The sequence below is a fragment of the Parasteatoda tepidariorum genome, chromosome 7 (genome assembly GCF_982258835.1).
Source record: "Parasteatoda tepidariorum strain Cologne lab strain chromosome 7, Ptep-v5.0, whole genome shotgun sequence".
Lineage (NCBI taxonomy): Eukaryota > Metazoa > Arthropoda > Arachnida > Araneae > Theridiidae > Parasteatoda > Parasteatoda tepidariorum.
In genome coordinates this window covers 108,642,906-108,664,970 of record NC_141761.1, presented here as the reverse complement: position 1 = coordinate 108,664,970, position 22,065 = coordinate 108,642,906, and the positions used below count along the sequence as shown (strand labels likewise).

Below are 22,065 nucleotides of genomic sequence, written 5' to 3'. Positions count from 1 at the left end.
CGGAGTTGAACATTAGTATTCGTAAACACAAAAAAATATTTCGGATTTCATCAATGGTTATAAATATATAACAAATACAGTTGAAGTATTTGGTAAGCATCTAATAGGGGGTTAGTGATTTGCTTTTGCTTTCTAGGGGGAAAGAGGGGAATAAGCAAGGGTTCGCGGAAGTTCATATTCCAGCTGTGGCAGGTTGATACGAATTCTGCTTCAGTCTCGCACCGACCTCAGTGCTGACGTAAAATATGCATAGAGGTAGACGAATCCCATGCCGCCGGGCTAACCGTGAGAGGTTTCCGTGGTTTTTCCCTCCAACTCTTGGAATTGCGTGATGTTAAAAAAAAAAGATTTAATTAGTGCCTCAGAAACATACAATATCTGTTTAAGAAAATTGAACCATATTGTACAAGGCACAAAGCTGTTACAAATATGAAGAATGAAATAAGAATAAAAATGAAATAGAAGAGCATTTAAAAGTACAAGCTTTTGTCGAAAAAGTAAAAAAAAAACATCCTTGTAACCCAACAGACACAAATTTAATTGTCTTTAAATAAAAAAATTGTAAATTTAATTAATAGCTGACGTATTTATAAAATTTTTGTAACAAACTTTCAATCTTACAATCCGCATCACAGTAGAAAAAAAAGAATAATTTTTTTTAAGTACATACATGCCACTGAAGAAAAGATAGAATTTCTAGCATCATAACTTTGGAAAAAGACTTCTATAAAAAAGATGAAAAAAAAGGAAAAAAATATATTATTCGAAATAATTTGACTTTCATTAAAAATACTTAAATTACAAGATCCTTCAACTTTTTCGATGTTACAGAACCCAAACATTTATTCAAAATGCAATTTCGCAGGAATAACTTAATGAGATAACCATAATAAATAAATCACTTAAAAGTCTCGTTATTTTTCGAGACCCATAATGCATCATTCTTGATGAATGAAGACAATTAAATACAACCTCAGGACGAGATTATTCTCGTTCATTAAATTTCATTCACTTTATTACATTATAGAATGACAGCGGAGTGTCCCGGATGTTCTCCCTCAAAGGCAATAAATGAAGTGATTAAAGTAATTACCGAGTCGTTAAGGAACGACAGAAATGGGAACCCACGGGAAAATTAAAGTTGACAAAAATGTCTGCTGAAATTTATCTCAAAAAAGTCATAGTTCCGGTTTTTTATTTTTATTTTTTTCTGAATGACAATTATTTGATTTTGTTATGTTTATTATGTGCACTTTGATTAAAAAATAATAATTAAAAATCAAAAGAAATAATTTGAACGAGACGAGGAAATTTCAATATTCAGTTATTTCTCTCCACGTTTTTAAAATTTCAATTCAAGTAAATTTTAATTTTTTTTTCACCCGCAAATAAATATTTTCTAACAATAACTAAAAGAATTGTTACGAGAAATAGAAAAAAATATTAATGTATTAGTTACATTCTATTAAAACCCTTCATTTCCCAGCATAAGATAAATTTGATTTAATAATCATCGTTAAACAGCCGATCCAATTTTTGGGTTCATGACTACTAATGTTCAGCTCCGTAGCCTTGTAATTTTGAACCCAATCCAGAAGACAAGGGAACTCCTATATCAAGTATTGAGAGAAATTTGCCTTCGTGGAGGACTTTTAATGGAACTAACTTGGATTTGGAACACGAAGACCTCCCACGGTTAATCTGATGGCTACGGGACCCATGATCTGTCTACCACTGAGGATATTTTACGCCAGCACTATGGTCAGTGCGAGCCAGGTGCAGAATTCGTATTGACCAGCTGTTGCTGGGATTCGAATACGGTTCACTTCATTGGAAGGCGAACGCTCTATCCCTTGAGCCACCATGACTCTTAATCAAGGATTGTCATAGTGCAGAGAGGCTAATTGGTGTTGCTTTTTGAGGTTGCTTGTTATTTTGTTCTATGAAATGCAATAATCTAAGGAGTTTCTAAGGACTGATTTAGAAATCTAAGTAGTTCCAAGTACTCCTTGGAGACTTTTTTATTTCCAAGGAGTTTCTAAGGAGTATAAGGAATCTGTACGCATCCTGCCCATGATCTCTCTACCACTGAGGATATTTCACGTCAGCACTGTGGTTGGTGCAAGCCTAATGCGGAATTCGCCTCGAACATCCATCGCTGCGATTTGAACCCGAGTCACCTCATTGGAAGGCGAACGCTCTATGCCCTGAGAAATCACGGCTCATCATAAGATAAATGTACAACTTGCACTAAATAATAATAATGATAATAACACACGCTCGAGAATATTAATTAATTCTCCTGGAGAATAATTAATTTGTGCTGATAATACTTAATGATGCAAAATCACTGCGAATTTCTAGCTATAGCTGGTTGATACGAATTCCGCATCCGGCTAGCACCGACCACAGTGCTGACGTAAAATATCCTCAGTGGTAGACGGATCATATGTTAGAGTCCCCTTGCCTTCAAGCTTACCGTGGGTGGTTTTCGAGGTTTCCCTCTCCATGTAACGCAAATGCGGGTTAATTCCATCAAAACAAATTCCTCCAATTCTCGATGTAGAAGTTCCCATGTCTTCTGGATTGGGCTCAAAATTACAAGGCTACGGAGTTGAATATTAGTAGTCGTAAACCCAAAAAAATGAGTCGGCTGTTCAACGACGGTTATAAATGTAAATAAATACAGTTCAAATATTAAGCTGTGATTTGCTAACTAGGGGGAAAGAGGAGTATAAGCAAGAGTTGACGGAAGGAATTCTGCTCCCATCTCGCACCGACCACAGTGCTGACGTAAAATATGCTTAGTAGTGGACGGATCCCTATCCCATCAGGCTAACCGTGTGAGGTTTCCGTGGTTTTTATCAATCTCTGTGTGACGCAAATGCGGTTTAGTTCCTTAAAAAAGAGTCTTCCGTGGGAGCTAGTTTGTCCCTCTGAACGATCCAGTAGTTAATTTGTCCTCTGGGTTGTTTCAAAATTCCAATTTCAAAAATTAAAAGTTGAATTTTTTAATACATCATTTATTCGAATGCAATCTTAAAATTCGATGGCTGCTGTAAAATTATCCATTGTAAGACAAAGCAAAAAACATGAGACAAAGGATTGCTGCGGGACTTCATTACTCAAGCATGAGAGGAATTGATTTGCGTTTTTTTTTTTTTTTTTTTTTTTTTTTTTTGTTGACAAATGGGAGTCCAAATTAGCTCAAAGATTGGCTACATTATTTGAACGACCTCTCGGAAGAAATTTCTTCTCAAACTTGTCTGCGGCTTAGCAACCATGAACAAAATTCTGATATCGATGGAGAAAATCAAAGAATTTTGGCTGAGCACAGGATCATTGGTCAGAAATCTTTCCCTAAACACCGCAGAGTGTTACCTCTTTAAAAAGATCTGAAATCAAATCCAGTGGTCCTATTTATCGTTATCATGGGTAAAGCAATAAATACGTCGAGATCAGAGGTTAATTTGGGTAAACTTTTGGAAAACCGGACCGGGGATTGAAGATTAATTCTTATTCGAATGTCCAAATCACAATTTCTCAAGGTTATTTAGTTATTCTTATAAAAACAGTAAACCTTAAAAAAAAAGCGAACATGCGAATTGTTGTTTGTAAAATAAATCAATGCGAATTGTTAAATGAAATTTAAAATTTTTATTTCCAACAAATAAATAAATATAAAACCTTTTTTTTTCTTCAGACATGACAAAGAAACTTCTTTCAAGTAGAACATGAAGCTAAATATTTCAAAAACGAGCTTATTTTATTATAAAAATGCTTTTCACCAATTAAATCATTTTGTGATCATAATACACAAAATAAAAAAGAAACTTACGTGATGAGATGAGTAATAAAACTAAGCATGATTAAAGTCTCTAAGAAACAACAAATGGATTTGTTCGATAAAGAGAACAGAAATGCTCTCATTGTAGACTGTAACTTCAAAGTAAATTAAGCTGACCAATTCGATAAACAAGAGAGGATATTGTTTACCAACTAAGTTTATAGCTTCCTTCTGTCTATTTCTGCGCGGAAGAAGGCTGGCTGATCACGAGTGGTTCAGAAAAACGACAAAGAGGGTAGCTGGTTCGAAGTTAGGGTAAAAGCTCTGCGCTTACAAGTGGATTGTGTCGACGCACGTTTGGGCGGTAGAAAGGGTGACTCAAGGAAAGACTATAACCCATGGTCCGTTTACCACTGAAGATATTTTACGTCAACGCTGTGGTCAGTGCGAACAGGGTGCAGAATTCGTAACCACCAGTTATCTATGGGGTTCGAACCCGGGGGAGGCGAATGCTGTATCCGCGGCTCTGCAATAAATCCATAATTTCATTGAATAGAGTGTAGTTGTAGTTCTATTTACGTCGCACTAGAGCTGCACAATGGGCTATTGGCGACTGTCTGAGAAACATCCCTGAGGATCCGAAGACATACCATCACAATTTTGATCCTCCTGCAGAGGGATGGCACCCCTGCTTCGGTAGCCCGATGATAAGCGCACGAAGTCGAGCACTTTAAGGTAAAACAGTTTTACATGGACCAATACCACACATCGTCGGTCCCTTCGTAGACTGATCCAAGTGGTCACCTACCCCCACACTGACCACAGCCAGCGATGCTTGATTTCGGTGTTCTACTGGGAACCGTGTCTTAACGATCAGTCCACTGCGGGACGCAATAAATCCTTAATTTACTTGAATAGTTTATTTAAAAGACATGTAATTGAGCTTGTTCTGAGTCCTCTTCACACCTTAAAATATAAATTATGTTGCGGATAATTATATTTAACTATTATTTTTATTTAGTATACTTTCATGCAGATATTATTTTAATGGCTAATCTTATAGGTTTATACTTTAGTAACCATCAGTACTGTACACAAATAAAAAAGATATGACCATGAATAACTTTTATTCTAATTAATAGAGTTTCACGAAATAAACACCGATCTTAATTGTTCAAAAATTTGACTGTAAATATGCTAATTAATTAGAGCTAACTAATTAAGTAACAGAAACAGGCGCAGAAACGTACTTTCTCAGAACAAACTTATCCTATTACTGGCGTTAGATTCCTGACTATCAAACAATAGGGGGGGGGCATACGCAATCTGAAAAATTGAATCCCAGTAGGTTAGGCAGGAAGGCGATCGAAAGTTTGAACCCCTTAATGTGGATTTCACGTTTTGCCTATTTCGCCATTACTGAAGACGGGTGGTCTTCGTGGTTTTCCTCACCATACAACGCAAATGCGCGTTAGTTCCGTCAAATAGCCGTCCACGAAGGCAAATCTGTCCCAATACTTAATCCAGGAGTTCACTTGTCATCTGCATTGGGTTCAAAATTACAAGGCTACGGAGTTGAACATTAGTGGTTATAAACCCGAAAAACTGGGTCGGCTATCCAAAGATGGCTATAAAAAAAATTAGAACAACGACTTAGTTTGTAAGAATCCGATCAACAAAGCAAAAGTAATCGTTGATATCGTTTTTATTTTGCTCGATATTCTGAGCCATTCCATGCAATCGATATTCTGAACCATTCCGTGCAATCGATAAACTGAGCCATTCCATGCAATCCATGTAATCGATATTCTGAACCATTCCATGCACTTTTAAACTTAGGAATTAATCATAAGTGGTTATGTTTGTTTGAAACGTTTAAAACGCTTGAAACGTTGTTAACGTTTTTTTTAATGTTTTTTTAAAAAAAATGTGTCCCACGATACGCTTTCTTGAAAGAGAAGTATTAGGCAATTTGTTAGCGAACAAATTCATTCTCAATTCAAGGAGAGAAGTGACATAAGAGAAAAGCAAATCACTTATGAAGGACAAAATGGCCATTTTTTTTTTAATGAGGAAGGCCATTATTGTCCTCTTCCGTCTCTTTACGCGTATTAGTATCATAAAAGACAAGTGTCTCTTCAATACAAAAGCGGCCACTTCACTGTAACTTTATTTCTTTTTTTTAACTTTCCTTAATGTGGATGATGTAATAGCGGCGCTGGCTTAGTTCATTTTACGCTACGTCAAGTTTTATTTTTTTAATGTGTAGGCGGATTTCTTTTTTTTTTCTTTTTGTTATTTGTTTTTGGATTATGTTTCAAAACCTACGCACAAGAGTAAATCTTTAAAATGTCGAAATAATTGAGAACTAGAATTACTAAACCCAATATCAACTTTAAGATTCATTTTCTTAACGGAAAATCTGACAAAAATTTATTCTCGAGAAATAAAAATATAAATAAATACAGATTGTTCTAAAATAAATAAAAAAATAAATAAATAAAAAATTGGCGTTAGGAAACAATTTTACCGGTTTCGTAAATTGCATTTTTTAAAATTACATAGTTTAAGACCAATTTAAAACTTTTTCAATCATTATTTAAAAAAATAAGTTATTTATAATTTTTTTTACATGGAATTGTCTTTCGATAAACGAAATCAAAAACTGTGTGTAGAAATATTATTGATTCCCTTAAAATTAAAATACGTATTAAGAGGTTTCGACCGCACTCCTGACTAAACCATTAAGGCAATATGTTCGAGATCGCGGCTACCACCTCATATTTTGACGGTCAAAGATTAAAATCCGTTGAAAAAGCATATATGCTCATTTAGATTAAGTAAATATTTATGTTTTTTTCCATAGCCATTAGCACTAATTCAGTAGCATTTTTGAAATCACCCCTTTGAATCATTATGATTAGAATTTAGTTTGTGAAATTCCAATCATTATATATATATTATATGTATGCATGCTTTATTTATTGTAAATTTCGCGAAATGAAAAATACTTGAATTACTTTTTATTTAGTGATCGGATTTTCACATTCTGAGATAATTGTAGTTCTTCTACAAACCTCAAATATGCTAAATTGTTAGTGCCTATAATATTATGAATAATGAATTTCTCCGCAAAAACATACTTTTTGTGACTAAACATACCTTTTCTATCGACTGGACCCTCGAAATAAGGAGACGTTGTCGCGATCCGAATAATTTAGTCAAGATGATGGTCAAAAGTTTGGTCCCCTTACTATTAATTTCGCTTAGAGCCGTGGTGGCTCAGGAGATGGAGCATTCACCTTCCCATGAAGTGAACCGGGTTCGAATATCAGCATTGACTGGTTGCTACGAATTCCGCACCCGACTCGCACCGACCACAGTGCTGACGTAAAATATCCTCACTGTTAGATGAATCATGAATTACAGTCCCTTTCCAGTGGCTCACCGTGGGAGGTTTTCATGGTTTTCCTCTTCATGTAAAGCAAATACGGGTTAGTTCAATCAAAAAGTTTTCCATGAAGGCAGATTTCTCCCAACATTTGATCCAGGAGTTCCCTTGTCTTCCGGATTGGGTACAAGGCTACGAATTGAACATTAGTAGCCAGTATATGTGCTACTGTGAATGACCGAAATGGGTGGTTGTTGACTTCCACCGTTGAATGTTGACAATTGCTTCGGTAAATGTCCAAAATATATATTAGGTCTATCTAAGTGCCACTGTCCGGTATGCCTTAGATAATTGTTCTTTTAAGGTTCTGTGCCGCAACCCGGTATGCCCTTCATCAATGTTTTTTTTTAAGTCTTTTAAGGTCAAGTACCACTGCCCGGTATTAACCGGTTAATTACCGGTTAATTAACCGGTACTCCACATTAACCGGTACTCCGAACACTGATGTTTCTCCTAATCTATCCTCAGCAGATATTAAAATATTGAATAAATATAATAATATCATCCAATAAATTAATATCAAATCGTAAATAAAAAATACTTCGGACATTCATCGAAAAAAACAACAACAAGAAGTTACTGTAAAAAAACTTACTGAGACTGTTTTGGTCTGTAGTGCATTTGAAGAAGAAGAGTGATCAGAACTTTCATCACCAATGCATTTATTTTACTTTTTTGCGTATTTAATCATAACTCTAAAACTAATTAAAGAATCAAAAAGTTTTATACAAAATTACGAAACTCGTTTATCCAAAGGTAAATTAATTCCCTCCAAAAAAATTATTTTTTATTATACAGTTTAAAGTAATCATTTATATTGGGTAAAATGCTAATAATATAATAAATATTAATAGCTTATGTGTTACTAAATTACGCAAATAACTTTTTTATGCGAAAAAAATATTTTTAGATATTAAAAAAGTAGTCTTTTTTATTTTAACGTTTCAAATCAAAGAAACAAGAAAGATTTAATTTTTGAGAAAAATATCTGCTCATGACTGTGTCTCCTGTCTTGCTAAAAATAAAAATAAAAATTATTTATGGATGAACTTGACAGGTGATAATGCCTCCTACACTTTGTTTGTTCATCTTTCACTATTCTTAGGAATAAATTCCAATAAAACATGCTTCCCATTGCCAACAAAAATAAGCAAATCACAAATCCCCTCCTTGCTTACGTAAGAAACTAAAGCAATATTCCCTTATCTTTTTTTTTTGCTTTAACTTAGACTTTTATTGTAATAATCTAATTTCAGGATATAATTCAAATAACGGACGCATCTTTGCGCAAAACAAAATTGACGTTTTAATTGATTGATTACGTTTCGATTCATTTTCATTCAATTTTGAGTAGAATATTCCATAGATATTTTCCAGCAAAATTAAATGTTAATTCCAATTCACTAAAATTCGTTTTTAACAAAATAACTTAGGCAATCATTAGAATAAAGCTTAGATCAGGAACTTTTAGACAAATTATTTAAAAAAAATTAGACGATGTTATTGAGTAGAACAAAAATAAAATTTTGATTATAAATTTTCATTTCTGTATTAGAAGAGAAAAATAATTTTTTTGTTCGATAAAATGTTAATGTTATGTCTCTCTAAAATTTCAAGGCATTTTTATTTGTTTTTCCATTGCTGTAACTTTATTTATTTTTCATTATCTATACACCATGAATGATAATACTTAGGAACAATCCACTCCGACATTATCAGGAAGCTTTTCTTGAAGTTTCTCCAGGCCATATAGACCCAGTGCCCTCTAGCAACATTTAAAGTAAACGGTTAGTTGATATAATAGATTTGAATAGTTAACACTGTCCCTTAAATTATGTAGTGTCTCTCATATTTTTATTTACATCAGTACGACTATATTTGGAGCATAAATTAAAATAATTCTATGAGATTTATTGCTTCAAAGTTGAGTTCTTATGCTTCATTTCAATAAAAATTATTGAATTAAGATAGTGTTACGTGAAATTATGTTATGCTTTGAAATTTTTTCACATTAAGCGTTTACATAGAATCAAATTTTCTGACCAATTCCAAATCTTTTATTTTAGATATTAGTTCTATTATAGATTAAAAGTATTTCATCCATATTTTTCATATTTTTATTTACTCCTGATATTTCGATTCTGTCCTATGATAAATTCTACTATTAAAAGAGAAAAAAATCTACATTAATAACGCTTTTCCTTATTTATTTTTCCATTAGTTTTAAGGAATTAATGGTGCATTGGTGCAAGTCAACCATGTTAATAAGCATTAAATTCAACGTGGAAATAAATTAAGGAACAGGAAAAATGATGATAAATTAAAATATTGAAAAGAAATCGTAATTTATTTTACAAAATGTTCTTTCGTCTTCATAAGCGCGCAAAATCCTTATGTTATCTAAACTTTTCATAGAATTAAAATAAAATAAATAACCAAACGATTTAAAAAAACTCCATAAATTCAATTAAAAATAATAAAAGAAAACGATAAACTCGTCTATCTAATTAGTGATTCCACTTTTTGCCGTAGCGTGGCGCTTAAAAAAGCTAATAACGGAGTTTTTAATAGAAAAAAAATTGAAAAAATACGCATCGCCTATTTATATAGCGCTAGAGTGGAAACTATGTATCTTTCTGTGATATTCAAACACAAAAGAAGAATTTTGTAACTCAGTTCAAATCAATTTGTGATTGTAAACACAACTGTCCTCACTTGTACGAACTTAAAAATTATTTAACCTTTGAAAAAAATTTCATACCATTACGGTTAAAAAGAACTTATTACACAACAGATTTTTTTTTTGAAATATGACTCTGTGTTTATCGAGGATTCTTAAGATTCGTGTGTCAAATAGCAATTCATATCCTTTCAGGAAAAACATTCAATGCACCTCTGAGTTAACAAAGGATTTGAATGGCCACTAAATGTCACGTCTAAGTTCTTAATAAACGTTACATATGCTTGAAATCGTGAGCCATTTGAATATTTCGTACATTTGAATGCCTATAGTTTAATGCTATGGCCTTGATGAAATACGCATTCGAATGTAATACGTATTTATGCTCCCAATCTTGTTGAAATGAAAGAAAAAAAATTTGATTCCCAATTTCTATAAGAAAACAATTTAAAATGAGCTTCAAAATTTCGCACTACTAAGAAAAACATATTAATACAATAATATTATGTAATAATACTTAACCTAAAAAAATCTATTTTCATAATTTATACCTAGTTTTAATGCGTCTATTTTCCACACTTTTATTTTAAGGAAATTAGTCACTGTTATCTATTAGCTTAATGTTCAGTTATCTATAAGCCTTTAAGTGGGTTAAAATCACATTTAGTGTGTTAGACTATGTATTTTTAAATTGTATTAAATATGCATTTACAGTATGAATTCTTATTTTAAATGTCTGAAAATAATCATTTTGTATTTTAATATGTATTTTAATTATTATAAGCATTTAACGACTTATTATATGCATTTAATGACTTGATGTGTATTTTCAGATTCTTAAAATATGCATTTATTGTTTTAATGTGTATTTTAAGCGTTTTAAAATCTAAATTTAGTGTTTTAATGCGCATTTTAAGGTTTATCAAATAGGCATTTAGTGTTTTAATATCTATTTGAAGTATCTTAAAATATGCATTTAGTGTTTAATATGCATTTTAGGTGTCTTAAAATATGCATTCAATGCTTTAATGTATATTTTAAGTTCCTTAAAATATGTATGCAAAGTTTCTTCATTAAGTCATTTATGGGATTTATAATTTTTTAAAATTTGAATACTCAAATGAAAGTTTTGTAAAATTTGTTAATTCATTTTAACTTATTTCTCAAAGAAAATGTGGCTTTAATTTTTTTTCTAAACGTTAACATTTGATGAGAATAACCTTAACGCAGCTGGTGTTACTTTGAGCGACAGTCATTATTTCGCGTTTAACAATTGAAATAGATTATACGATTTTAACTTGAAAATACTAAAACAGCTTTACTAGTTTTTCAAGTGTAATGATAGTTGAAGAATTTTTTGCTTATAAGATTAAGTAGCTCCATTTACTCGTTTTCTTTTCAATGTGAGATATCGATTCTTTTTCTTTACGCAACTGGCTTTAATCCTTTTAATTTCTTTTTATCTGGTTTTAATTTCTTTTCTCTTTAATCTTTACACAGAGGGTCAATCATTATTTTGTGTATAATAATTGAAATAGATTATATACAATTTCGTGTATTGATTCTTTTTCACACACACTCACTATTAGGAAATATTGAAGTCAGCTTTGCCACGTCAAACATTTCAGCTTTTTGTTAACGCAACCCTCCCCAATTCAATTGGGGGGTTTAAAAGTAATAGTCATTTAAAATATATATATAAAACTAGACCATGTTTTCTATTAAAAAAATAGGGAAAATGCTATTATTATTTGACCGGGATTGCCTGGTTGGTAGGGCGTTGGACCCATGTCCAAGAGGTAGTGAGTTCAATCCCCACCGGCGGAAGACTTATCATGTGGTGACTATTGCACGCTACAACTGACAGGGTCGCGAAGTCCTTCAAATTCCTACAACAAATCAATTCCTCTGGGGGTACTGGATCGGAGATTGATCGCGCTCTGGTTTAAATCAAACCTACGATGCGGATGGATGATATGTGATTGCGTTCTCCTTGCAAAACGAACTGTGACGTATGTGTGTGGGGGAAGTTGAATTCTTGGTAATAGATGGCGCCACTGGAAAATAAAAAGTTCACCCCTCTGCCTTAAAATAGGCTTGTTAGTATTGACAAGTTGTATTTACTGCTAAATGCTCGTTTGTAAGAGTTTTAATTAGTTAAAGATGTATTTATTTGTAGGTGAAGTGATTGGTGTGTGTGGTGGTGTTATCCACCATGAAGACTTGGCCTTTGTTGGTATATATGCTGTGCGAGAAAAATATCGTGGAAGTGGAATTGGTTATAAGGTAACATTTTGACTAATTCACTATTGTTTTAAAACACGTGATAGTTAAGGTTATTTTATTTTGACTGCTGTACCGTTACCCCTTTGGCTGTGATCTCAAAATTTAAATTTAGTAACGGTTACCCAGGTTATTTAGTAGACAAATATCTAATGAATTACAGAAAACTTTTAACATTTAAAACTGATTTTTATTGCACCTCTAAATCTTCAAAAAACATAATTTCACACATTTCCAAATGCTAACATGGGAATAAACATTTATACATTAATTAAAACTAAAATGCAACCTTATAACACTCAAGCATAACCTTCAATTACTACAGTTCAAAAAAACATTTATAAAATAAAAACTGCATTTAACATTACTAAAAACACAGACTTGGTTTATGATATCTACAAATCACACTTAAATACTGATTGTTCTCCTACACAAAAAAACACAACATAGCAGTTCAGAATTTACGGTAAATGATTCCTCTAAAATGTTAACGAAATAAAATTTAAAGTTTTATAAGTACCCAAAAGAATTTACTGTTTGCTCTCTGGAACCGCCCACCGGAAAGGTAGATGAACTCATGGACAAACTCCTCGGATAGGATCTCGAAATTTCTCCAGCTATTCTAATTTCAAGCGACTTAGGCATGTAGAAGGGGGACACCGGACGTCCAGCATAGATTCCCTCGGACTTGGCCCATCGTCTCGAGGATATCGGCTTTTGGCTAATCTCGGTAGTCCTTCCCGCTAGAGAATTCAGTTTAGCTTTCCCTAAGGTTACGATCCACCATCTCCGAGATACTGTCACGAACCACTCCTTCAGCGGACAAACACCGTATCCCCAGGATACTGCTCTGGTTAACTGCTTACTGCTGATTACGACTGCTACTCCGCTTAGCCACATTCATCGCTTCTCTTTTATCCTCCCGTCAACAAGGCGAAAGAATCTAGACTGACCTGTTTACCACGTCCAGAGTCATCCCGCATTCGGCGGACGTCAGAACCAAAAAAAAAGATCCCTGAGAAAAACCGTCATAAATCCACCAATACCCTATACAAGTTATAATACCATCCTCAATAAATATTAATAAATTTAGTTACATAGATTTCACCCCAAAAATCCCTTTTTAAAAGACTAATTCAAAATTTCTAAAGAAAATATCATTATGACTGAATTTAAAGTTTACCGTAGTGGTGCCATCTACAGAAAAATAACCTATCTTTAAAAGTATTGAAAAAAAACTATAATAAATTTCTATTTATTACACTGCACTACAATTAATTCAACACCTACGGTATTTTAAGTAACTTCTTTTTGCCTAACCCACGATTGTTTCACCACATGTGATAATAAAAGTAACTTCTTTTTGCCTAACCCACGATTGTTTCACCACATGTGATAATAAAAGTAACTTCTTTTTGCCTAACCCACGATTGTTTCAACACATGTGATAATCAAAGTAACTTCTTTTTGCCTGACCAACGATTGTTTCAACACATGTGATAATCAAAGTAACTTCTTTTTGCCTAACCCACGATTGTTTCAACACATGTGATAAAAAAAGTAACTTCTTTTTGCCTGACCAACGATTGTTTCAACACGTGTGATAATAAAGGTAACTTCATTTAAGCTAGACCACCATTGAATCGACAAACACGACAGTAAAAACAACTTCATTTTGACTACTTAATTGTTTTACGCAGGGATTGATGTAACTTCTTCCAACAAGAAAAAAAAAATTTCCTTTTTTAGTTTATAACCGTCGTTGAACAGCCGACCCAAGTTTTGGGTTTACGACTACTCATGTTCAACTACGTAGCCTTGTAATTTTGAACTCAATCCAGAAGACAAGTGAACTCTTAGATCAAGTATTGGAAAAAAAATTTTCTTTCGTGGAGTACTTTTTGATGGAACTAACACGCATTTGCTTTACCTGGAGAGGAAGGTCACGAGAACTTCCCACGGCTAGCCTGACCTTCAAGGGGACTCTAACCTGGGACTCGAACGCCGTTTACCTCAGTGAAAGGCGAACGCCTCATCCCTTGAGCCATCGCTTCTCAAGGAAAAAATATGTTTTAAATTCGTTCTTTGAGACATAAAAAATGGATCCCGTTAATGTCATTTGGGGGCTAAATGAAATTATTGTTTACGGCAATTTATACACTTTTCGATTAGCAATTTCTATGCATTGCGTATAGAATAAAGAGTCTAACCGTTTAGAATTAAAAAGTATTTTTAAAAATTTTAATCGAGGGCAAACAAAGTGTACATTCGCAACAAAACTATGATTGCTGAGAGAGAAGAGTTCGCTTCACAAAAAGGTTGTTGTAGTTGTAGTTCATTTACGCAGCACTAGAGCTGCGCAATGGACTATTGCCGACGGTCTGGGAAAGATCCCTTAGGATAATCCGAAGACATACCATCACAATTTTGATACTCTGCAGAGAGAATGGCACCCCTGCTGCGGTAGCCCGACGACCTGCACGCGAAGTCGAGAACTTTACGGTAGAAAAGTTTAACGAGGACCCATACCGCACACCCTCGGTCCCTACGTAGACTAATCCAAGTGGTCACCCACAAGCACACTGACCGCAACCAGTGATGCTTGACTTCGGTGATCTGCTCGGAACCGTGTCTTAACTATCAGTCCACTGCTGTCAGATTCAGAGATTTCAGAGTTAAATTTCATTTTTATACATTACAGCTACGAATTTTGGATAACTTCATCTGCGTTTCACGAATCTTTTCATTCTTGGTTTGTCACATAGTAAAATACTTCTGAAGGAGTCCTAGTTTTCAACGGGATACCTTCAAGTGATGCAGTGTGGGCATCTCGATCCTGATTGGTTGTTGAAACGTGGCATTTGTTTGCGTTAGCAACTGTTCTTTCCATTATATTTCAAGTAAGACAAGCCCATCAAGTAACAATTCTCTTAAGTGACACATACTCTCACAACGATTTCAATTCTTTCACTTAGTATTTCTAATTCAACTCAGCGACAGGCACGAAGTCGCGTGGAACATGAACAAACTAATAATGCATTGATGTTGCCAGGTACCCAAAACAAAAATATATCACGGTTACAATAAAATACATAAACAAATAATAAATCTAAGTTAAGTAAAAGAAAGAATTATATTTCAACTAATTCGATATGCGATACGGCTCTATATTTAATTAGCATTCTAACTTATGTAGAGAAACTTAGCTACTTTAATACGCTATTTCGCCGATAAAGATTAGCTAGCGCTGACGTCGTAGGTCACATGTGTGGGTATGGGAGGTCTTCTTTCTCTTAAAGTGCAAGTACCCAATTACCCAGCGGTTAGCCAACGCAATCAATTTCTTTCAACCGACAGATTATGAAGAAATAAAAATACAGTCATGTGACAAAAGAAAGGAAGAAATGTAGACTAAGCTGGAAATACATAGTATATTCGTGAACAACTTTTTTAAAATTGTACGGAAATCCTAAAATTCTTACAGAAGTTCACGAAAGATGATCCAACTTTAAATAAAATTGTTCTTTTAGGATGGACTTACTTTTTTAGGACTAACTCTTAAGTATTGGTTAATAAAAGTACAAAGCATTAAAGCATTTTTTTCTCAAAAATCAAAATAATGCAGTTAAAAATATGCCCACGAAAGCTTATAAGTGTTATCATATAAAGATATTACAAAGAAACTAAAACTTGCTAAATGTTTGGATAACAGAAAGCAATCAATAAAAACAATTTAAATTTTCGAATAATCAAAAATAGCATGGTTTTTTTTTCTATTCAAATAGCGTAAAAAATGATTTTAAATTGATATTTAAAATTTTTAATTTATTAGTTAACAGGAAGAGATGCTCCATTTTAAGTACTATATTTTACCCTGTGAAGTGAGATCATTTTTGTTCAAAATTATTCCATCTCGCATGATTAAATAAGGATTGAGTTATACGCGTATTTTTAAGAAAATCACCATTAGGTCATGCTGGCTGCTTCGAATCAATGCTCTCGTATGTGAAGCACACTACTAACAGAATGATATAAATAAATAAAAATTGATTTTTATTTAATAAAATCTAATTAAATTTTCAGTAATTACATTAAATTTTTGTACATGTACTTTTTTTAGTTTTATATCATATTATACACTGTCAGTCACCTATGACGCAGACCTAAACGGAAAATTCAGAGTCAGTCTTTAATGACTGACGTGGCACTCAACGTGTTGAATGAAGCAGTATTTAAATTAGTTCTCTAATAACTAAATAAAGCGAGATTTAAATTAGTTCTTAAACCACTAAATATAGCAGAATTTGAATTAGTTCCCTTATGACTAAATAAAGCAGGATTTAAATTAGATCTCTAATGATTAAAGCAGGATTTGAATTAATTCTCTAATGACTAAATAAAGCGAGATTTAAATTAGTTCTCTAACCACTAAATATAGTGGAATTTAAATTAGATCTCTAATGATTAAAGCAGGATTTGAATTAATTCTCTAATGACTAAATAAAGCGAGATTTAAATTAGTTCTTTAATGTAATGTACTTAACTTACGTGAACCTTGAGTTTAACTCGGCATCTTGTTTATAAACTATTAGCTGGCTCTGAGGTCACAGGTCACGTGTCTGTGTATCAGCGAACTTCTTCTTCTCTAGTTGCAAAAACCCAACTTTTAAAAATAATTTTTTCTTATTCTCAGAAGTACTTTTATTTTAGTATTTTGAAACTAAAGTCTTTAATAAATATTTTCTTCTTTTTTTAAACATTATAGAATGTATTTTAAAATTCCAAACAAATTTTCAAATTAAATTTTAAAAAATTTCAAGAAAAAACTTTTTTTTTATAAATACATGAAATAGAATTAATAAACTAATAAAATAATACACTATCTCAAACTTATAAATTATTTCTTTTAGATATTATCTATTATAGTAGATGATAAATGTAATGTTACGCAAATCATGCCTTCGTTTGAAAATGTAGCCATTTTAATTTTCGAATATTAACATTTTACAAAATTTTCAATTTAAAAACTTTTCAAGCAGAAATTTTATTTCTCCAAATTTATAAAATGAAATAAACATACATAAGTAAATAACTCTGTATCTGAAATTTACCAATTATATCTTTTAGATTTTATCTATAATAGGTGATAAATATGTTGCTATGCAAATCCAGCCTTCCGTAGGAAATATAGCCATTTTTATTTTGAAGTCCACAATCCCAAGAAAAAAAGTGTAAATTTTGTAACACGCAAATTTAGTTATATTAATAATTATTTTCGATTTAGCAAATATTTTAGTATGTGTTGTCATATTTATTTTTAGAATGCCTTCATTTTGCATTACCTTTAAAAATTTTACGGTTTTCGAATTTTTCAGGAAAATAAGAGTTTCTCGGCAAACGTATGTTTTTAAATGACTTCGCAATATGCAACACTAACATAGAAAGTATCATTTAAAGGTGGGATTTTATAGATTAAGTTTAAATCTCTACCGCGTTAAATAAAACGGAACGCCAGGAAGTAACCTGCATGTCCCAGGGGCTCTATATTTTCAGGTGAGCTGCATATGACGTCACAGCGCGTAGGAGAAGGGGCGGGCTGATTTAACGAAGCGAAAAATCGATGGTCTGGGAGGAATTCAAACAAACGGGCTTGCTGCGCCCTAGCTGTCTGCTACAGTTTCGGTTAATTTCAGCCCCTGGCAAAAGGAATAAGCTTTCGTAACAAAGGCTTTTAAAATTGCGCCGAGTATATTTCTCTTTATCATTTCTCTTATAATAATTCAGGCTCTTATAAGGCAAGCAATAAGAAAGTTAGCCCTCGTATTTTTCATAAGAAATGAGTTAAAATTAATTTTAAATTTTACCCGACTTAAAACCTATGGGCGTAAGATAATTTATTATCAAAAAATTTTCCCACTTTACTAAAAATGTGTTTAAAGTTGGAATACCATTAACACTTATTTTGAACATGCAACTCAATAAATGGAACAACTTAAATGGAGCAACTTAAATGGAACAACTCAACAACTTAATAAAACACGGGAATATACTTTTTGTGTTACAAATTTTTATTTAGGATGTAAATTAATGCATTTCTATGTAATTAAAAATGACTAAACTGGGAAAAGTAATGCAATTTTGGAACAAGGGATTTTATAAATGATAGATTTTTGTAAAAATTTATGATATCTTAACTTCGGATTTTTTACTGTGGAATAAAATAGAACAAGTGAATGCACTGCCATTTTGTAAATTGTTGCAAATGGTAGTGTATTACAATATTAGTTAGAAATTATTGTATTCTCAAGTTATTAAAAATAACTATAGACTGAGCAAAAGTATAATTTTTTGAGTTAATAACTCTATAAATGAAGGATTATTGTTATCGTTTCCTATTTTTAGACTAATTGCAGAATAATACAAAACACGTGAATGCATCTTGTAGATTGCATAGATTATACAGATAACAAAATTCAGATATTTTTATATTAAAATAATTACATAAAATAACTATAATAAAAAAGACCATGTGAAAGAGGAGAAAACATTATTTTTTAACTATTAAACAAACGACTCTGTATGTATTAGATTTTCGTAATCGTTTTCAAATTTTTAATTTTGAACTTCGTATTGTATTATGAAATAAAACATTTGGATCAGTTTTATCTGTTACAAACTATTCTAGATCATTAAAATTTAATGTGTTGTGCAAAATTCTTATGAAAATGGGTATTTATAACTACCCCGTACTTTAGCTTTATAATGCAATTCCATAGGATGACCTGGGGTAATTTCTGATCAAAAAATGCAAACGTCTATTTTGTGAAAAAACTATTCAAAATAGAATTTTAATATTTACTGGAAGTTTGAGGCTATATGAGATGAGTCCTATGCTACCTTCTTTTGTTTGAAAATCTAATTAGAATTTAAAAGATTTTAAATTTTTAGTGATCAGGAATTACCTCATTTCTTGATCATTTCTGTGATAATTCCTGATCACTTCTGGGGTAATTACTGATCACCAATTTTTATAGTAAAGGGGCTGTTTAAAAATAATTATGCAATGGTAATTAACAAATAAGACATCAAGATCAAGCAAATAAACTAAAAAGATATGTTTCAGCAGCTAATAGAACGATTAATTTAAAAGCAAGAATAAAGATTAACACTTTAAATTTTCCAAAAATCTTTGCATTGCGCCATACATTTTAGGCAAGCATCTAACTCATTCTCATGTTCTGCTGGAATATGAGAGAGAATTCCCACAGGGTGCTTTTGCTGTATTTTTTAACTTCATTAAGTTAGAGTGTAAAGTTAAGTAAGGTATGTCAACAGCTCTGGCAGCAGCTCTCACGCTGAAATTTTCATTTCCAATCCTTAAAGGAAACTCACTAGTTTTGCTTTCTAGAAGCTTAGTATCCTTTTTAGGCTTATAATTTCTTACCATATTTATGTTAGGCTAATTTATAAACTTAGAAATTATTCTACCAATGTACACACATAAAATTAAGATAGAAGCAAGGTAAGACAAGCCAGAAATTGTGCAAATCGGAACACATTTGTCGTGTATACAGTTAAAAACAAATTTTGTGATTACAGTTAAAATATATTTTATGGTTGTTCCACTTAATAAATATAACTGTTATTTAAGAAAAGACAATTAGCTACTTATTAGCTATCTTTTATATTATTTATAAGAAGAAATGACAATGATCAGGAATTACCCCAGTGATCAATAATTACCCCATCTGTAGGGGGCAACATTTTATATAGTTTCCTATAATCAATTATAATGTTTACAGTAGATGTGAAACAATTAAACAAAAGCTTACACTATTTTTATATCAAAGAAAAGGAAAGTAACTCAAAATATTTATTATTGAGAGTAGGAGGGGGATCTTTGCAGGAATGTATACATTTTGAAACCCATCTTTGAAATGGAAAATACAGATAGCAGTTTAAAATATACTAATTTTGTTAGATTAAACAAAAAACTATTATTAAGTAAATGTAGTAATACTTTAGTAAAGTGTTCAAGCATTCTTGTCCATGTCTCAAATTCAAAAAAAAAATTTAATTTTTTTGAATAAAACTTAGGTGATCATTATTTACCACAGAAACAGAGTGATCGTGAATTACCCCGGGTCACCCTATATCTCAAAATTTCACTAACAGGTGACAAAGTAGGAAATGAAATGAGACCCCTTGCCGTTTGCCTATCCATTGGAGGTTTTCCTCTCCATATAACGCAAATGCTGGTTTGATCCATCAAAAAGTCTTTTACGATGCCAAATATTTCCTAACATTTGATCCAGGAGTTCTCTTGTCTTCTGGATTGGGTTCAAAATTTCAAGGCTATGTAGTTTAACATTGATTGGCTCTTCAACGATGTTTATAAAATATAAAATGTGAGTTAGTAAATCATTACTTTTTTTTAATTTTAAGGTATGGAATGCTTGCATGGAACACATCGGTTCGAGAAATGCCTGTTTGAATGCTGTTCCTGAAAAATTCGAACTTTATCGAGATCGAGGTGGTTTTCCGCTTGTCGAAACAGAATGGACCTGCGTTGTGAACGAGACTAGTGGGAATGAAACAGTCAATCCAGAAGTTCTCTCCGATGTCGTCCCCAAGGGAGTTGACATCCACCCATTTGACGAATCTCTCTTGCCTTTCATATATGACTATGACTATTCACTCATAGGATACAAAAGAAACGTGGCGGTCGAACTCAGCTGTAAAGAGAAAGATAGCCGAACGCTTGTGGCTATGAAAGAAGGCGCTTGTGTCGGTTGGGGGACTATCAAGTTGAGTTGCCAGAATGTAGGGCTGATCGGACCGTTGTACGCGGACGAAGCAGATGTGGCTGAGGTGATGCTCAGGCGACTCATAAGTGACTTTCCGCTTAGTAAAGGTTTCTCTATGATGACCATATCTAGCAATACAGCAGCGAATCAGATGGTAAAGAAATTATGTGTACCCACTCTGGAGGAATGTCCTCGACTCTACAGAAAACATAAACTGAAAGTAGATGTGAATAAAGTGTTTGGACACTTTGATCTAAATTTTTCGCCATTTTGAATCTGAGACCAAGTTCCAAAGTGAAATTTGCAGGACTTAAGAAGAATGTGTACCCTCTCTGGAGGAATGTCCCAAATTCAACAGAAAACAAACTTAAAGTAGATATAAATGAAGTGTTTGGACACTTTGATCTAAATTTTTCGCCATTTTGAATCTGAGAGTTAAGTTCCGAAGTGAAAGTTGCGCAAGAGATGCCTCTGCAAGAAATTGCAAGAGATGCTTCTGTCATTTTGTAAAAGTATTTCATTGTTCAGAAAAAAAATTTATAAGACTGGCAATTGAAAAAATATTTGACAAAACGGCCATAGTTGCTGGATTTTCTAAGCAACCGAAATATTCGAAAAGTTTTATCTTTGCAAAAAGACTGAGAAGACTCACTCTATGTGAATATAAACTATCTTCGATTCTGAAACGATATCTGGTAACATATCAATTTTGAATGCAGCATATTGGAAATAATTATCATTGTGCCGCGATGAACTGGAATAATTGAAGAGTTTACAATGAAAAACTGACGACAGAAAAGAAGTTGCATTTTTTCAATTTTGAGTTTAGAAACATAATATGATTAGCTATATGTATAGAACTGAATTTGTTAACTACATATCATTAAATTAAATGGTTTTAAACGAAAAAAAGAGTTTCCATGTTGTACCCATGCTTTCTAATACTCAATGCCAACTAGAACCATAAATGACATGGTAATAAATTTTATATCGAATTTATATGTGCATAAAAAAGGCGATATCTTCAATCATAGTAGGAGTTTGGCGCTTTAAGGAT

General features: G+C 32.6%; 1 protein-coding gene across 4 annotated transcripts in view; it reads left to right on the top strand.

Moving 5' to 3' along the window:
* Positions 1-21,920, top strand: part of LOC107449709 (uncharacterized) — a 37,479-nt gene extending 15,559 nt beyond the window's left edge. For all 4 annotated transcript variants that reach the window (XM_087168469.1, XM_087168470.1, XM_087168471.1 and 1 more), the window contains exons 3-4: positions 12,098-12,204; positions 20,647-21,920. In XM_087168469.1, the coding sequence (XP_087024595.1) occupies positions 12,098-12,204; positions 20,647-21,282 (743 nt within the window). In that variant the 3' untranslated portion in view covers positions 21,283-21,920. The remainder of the gene's footprint in view (positions 1-12,097; positions 12,205-20,646) is intronic.
* Positions 21,921-22,065: the final 145 nt, after the last annotated feature.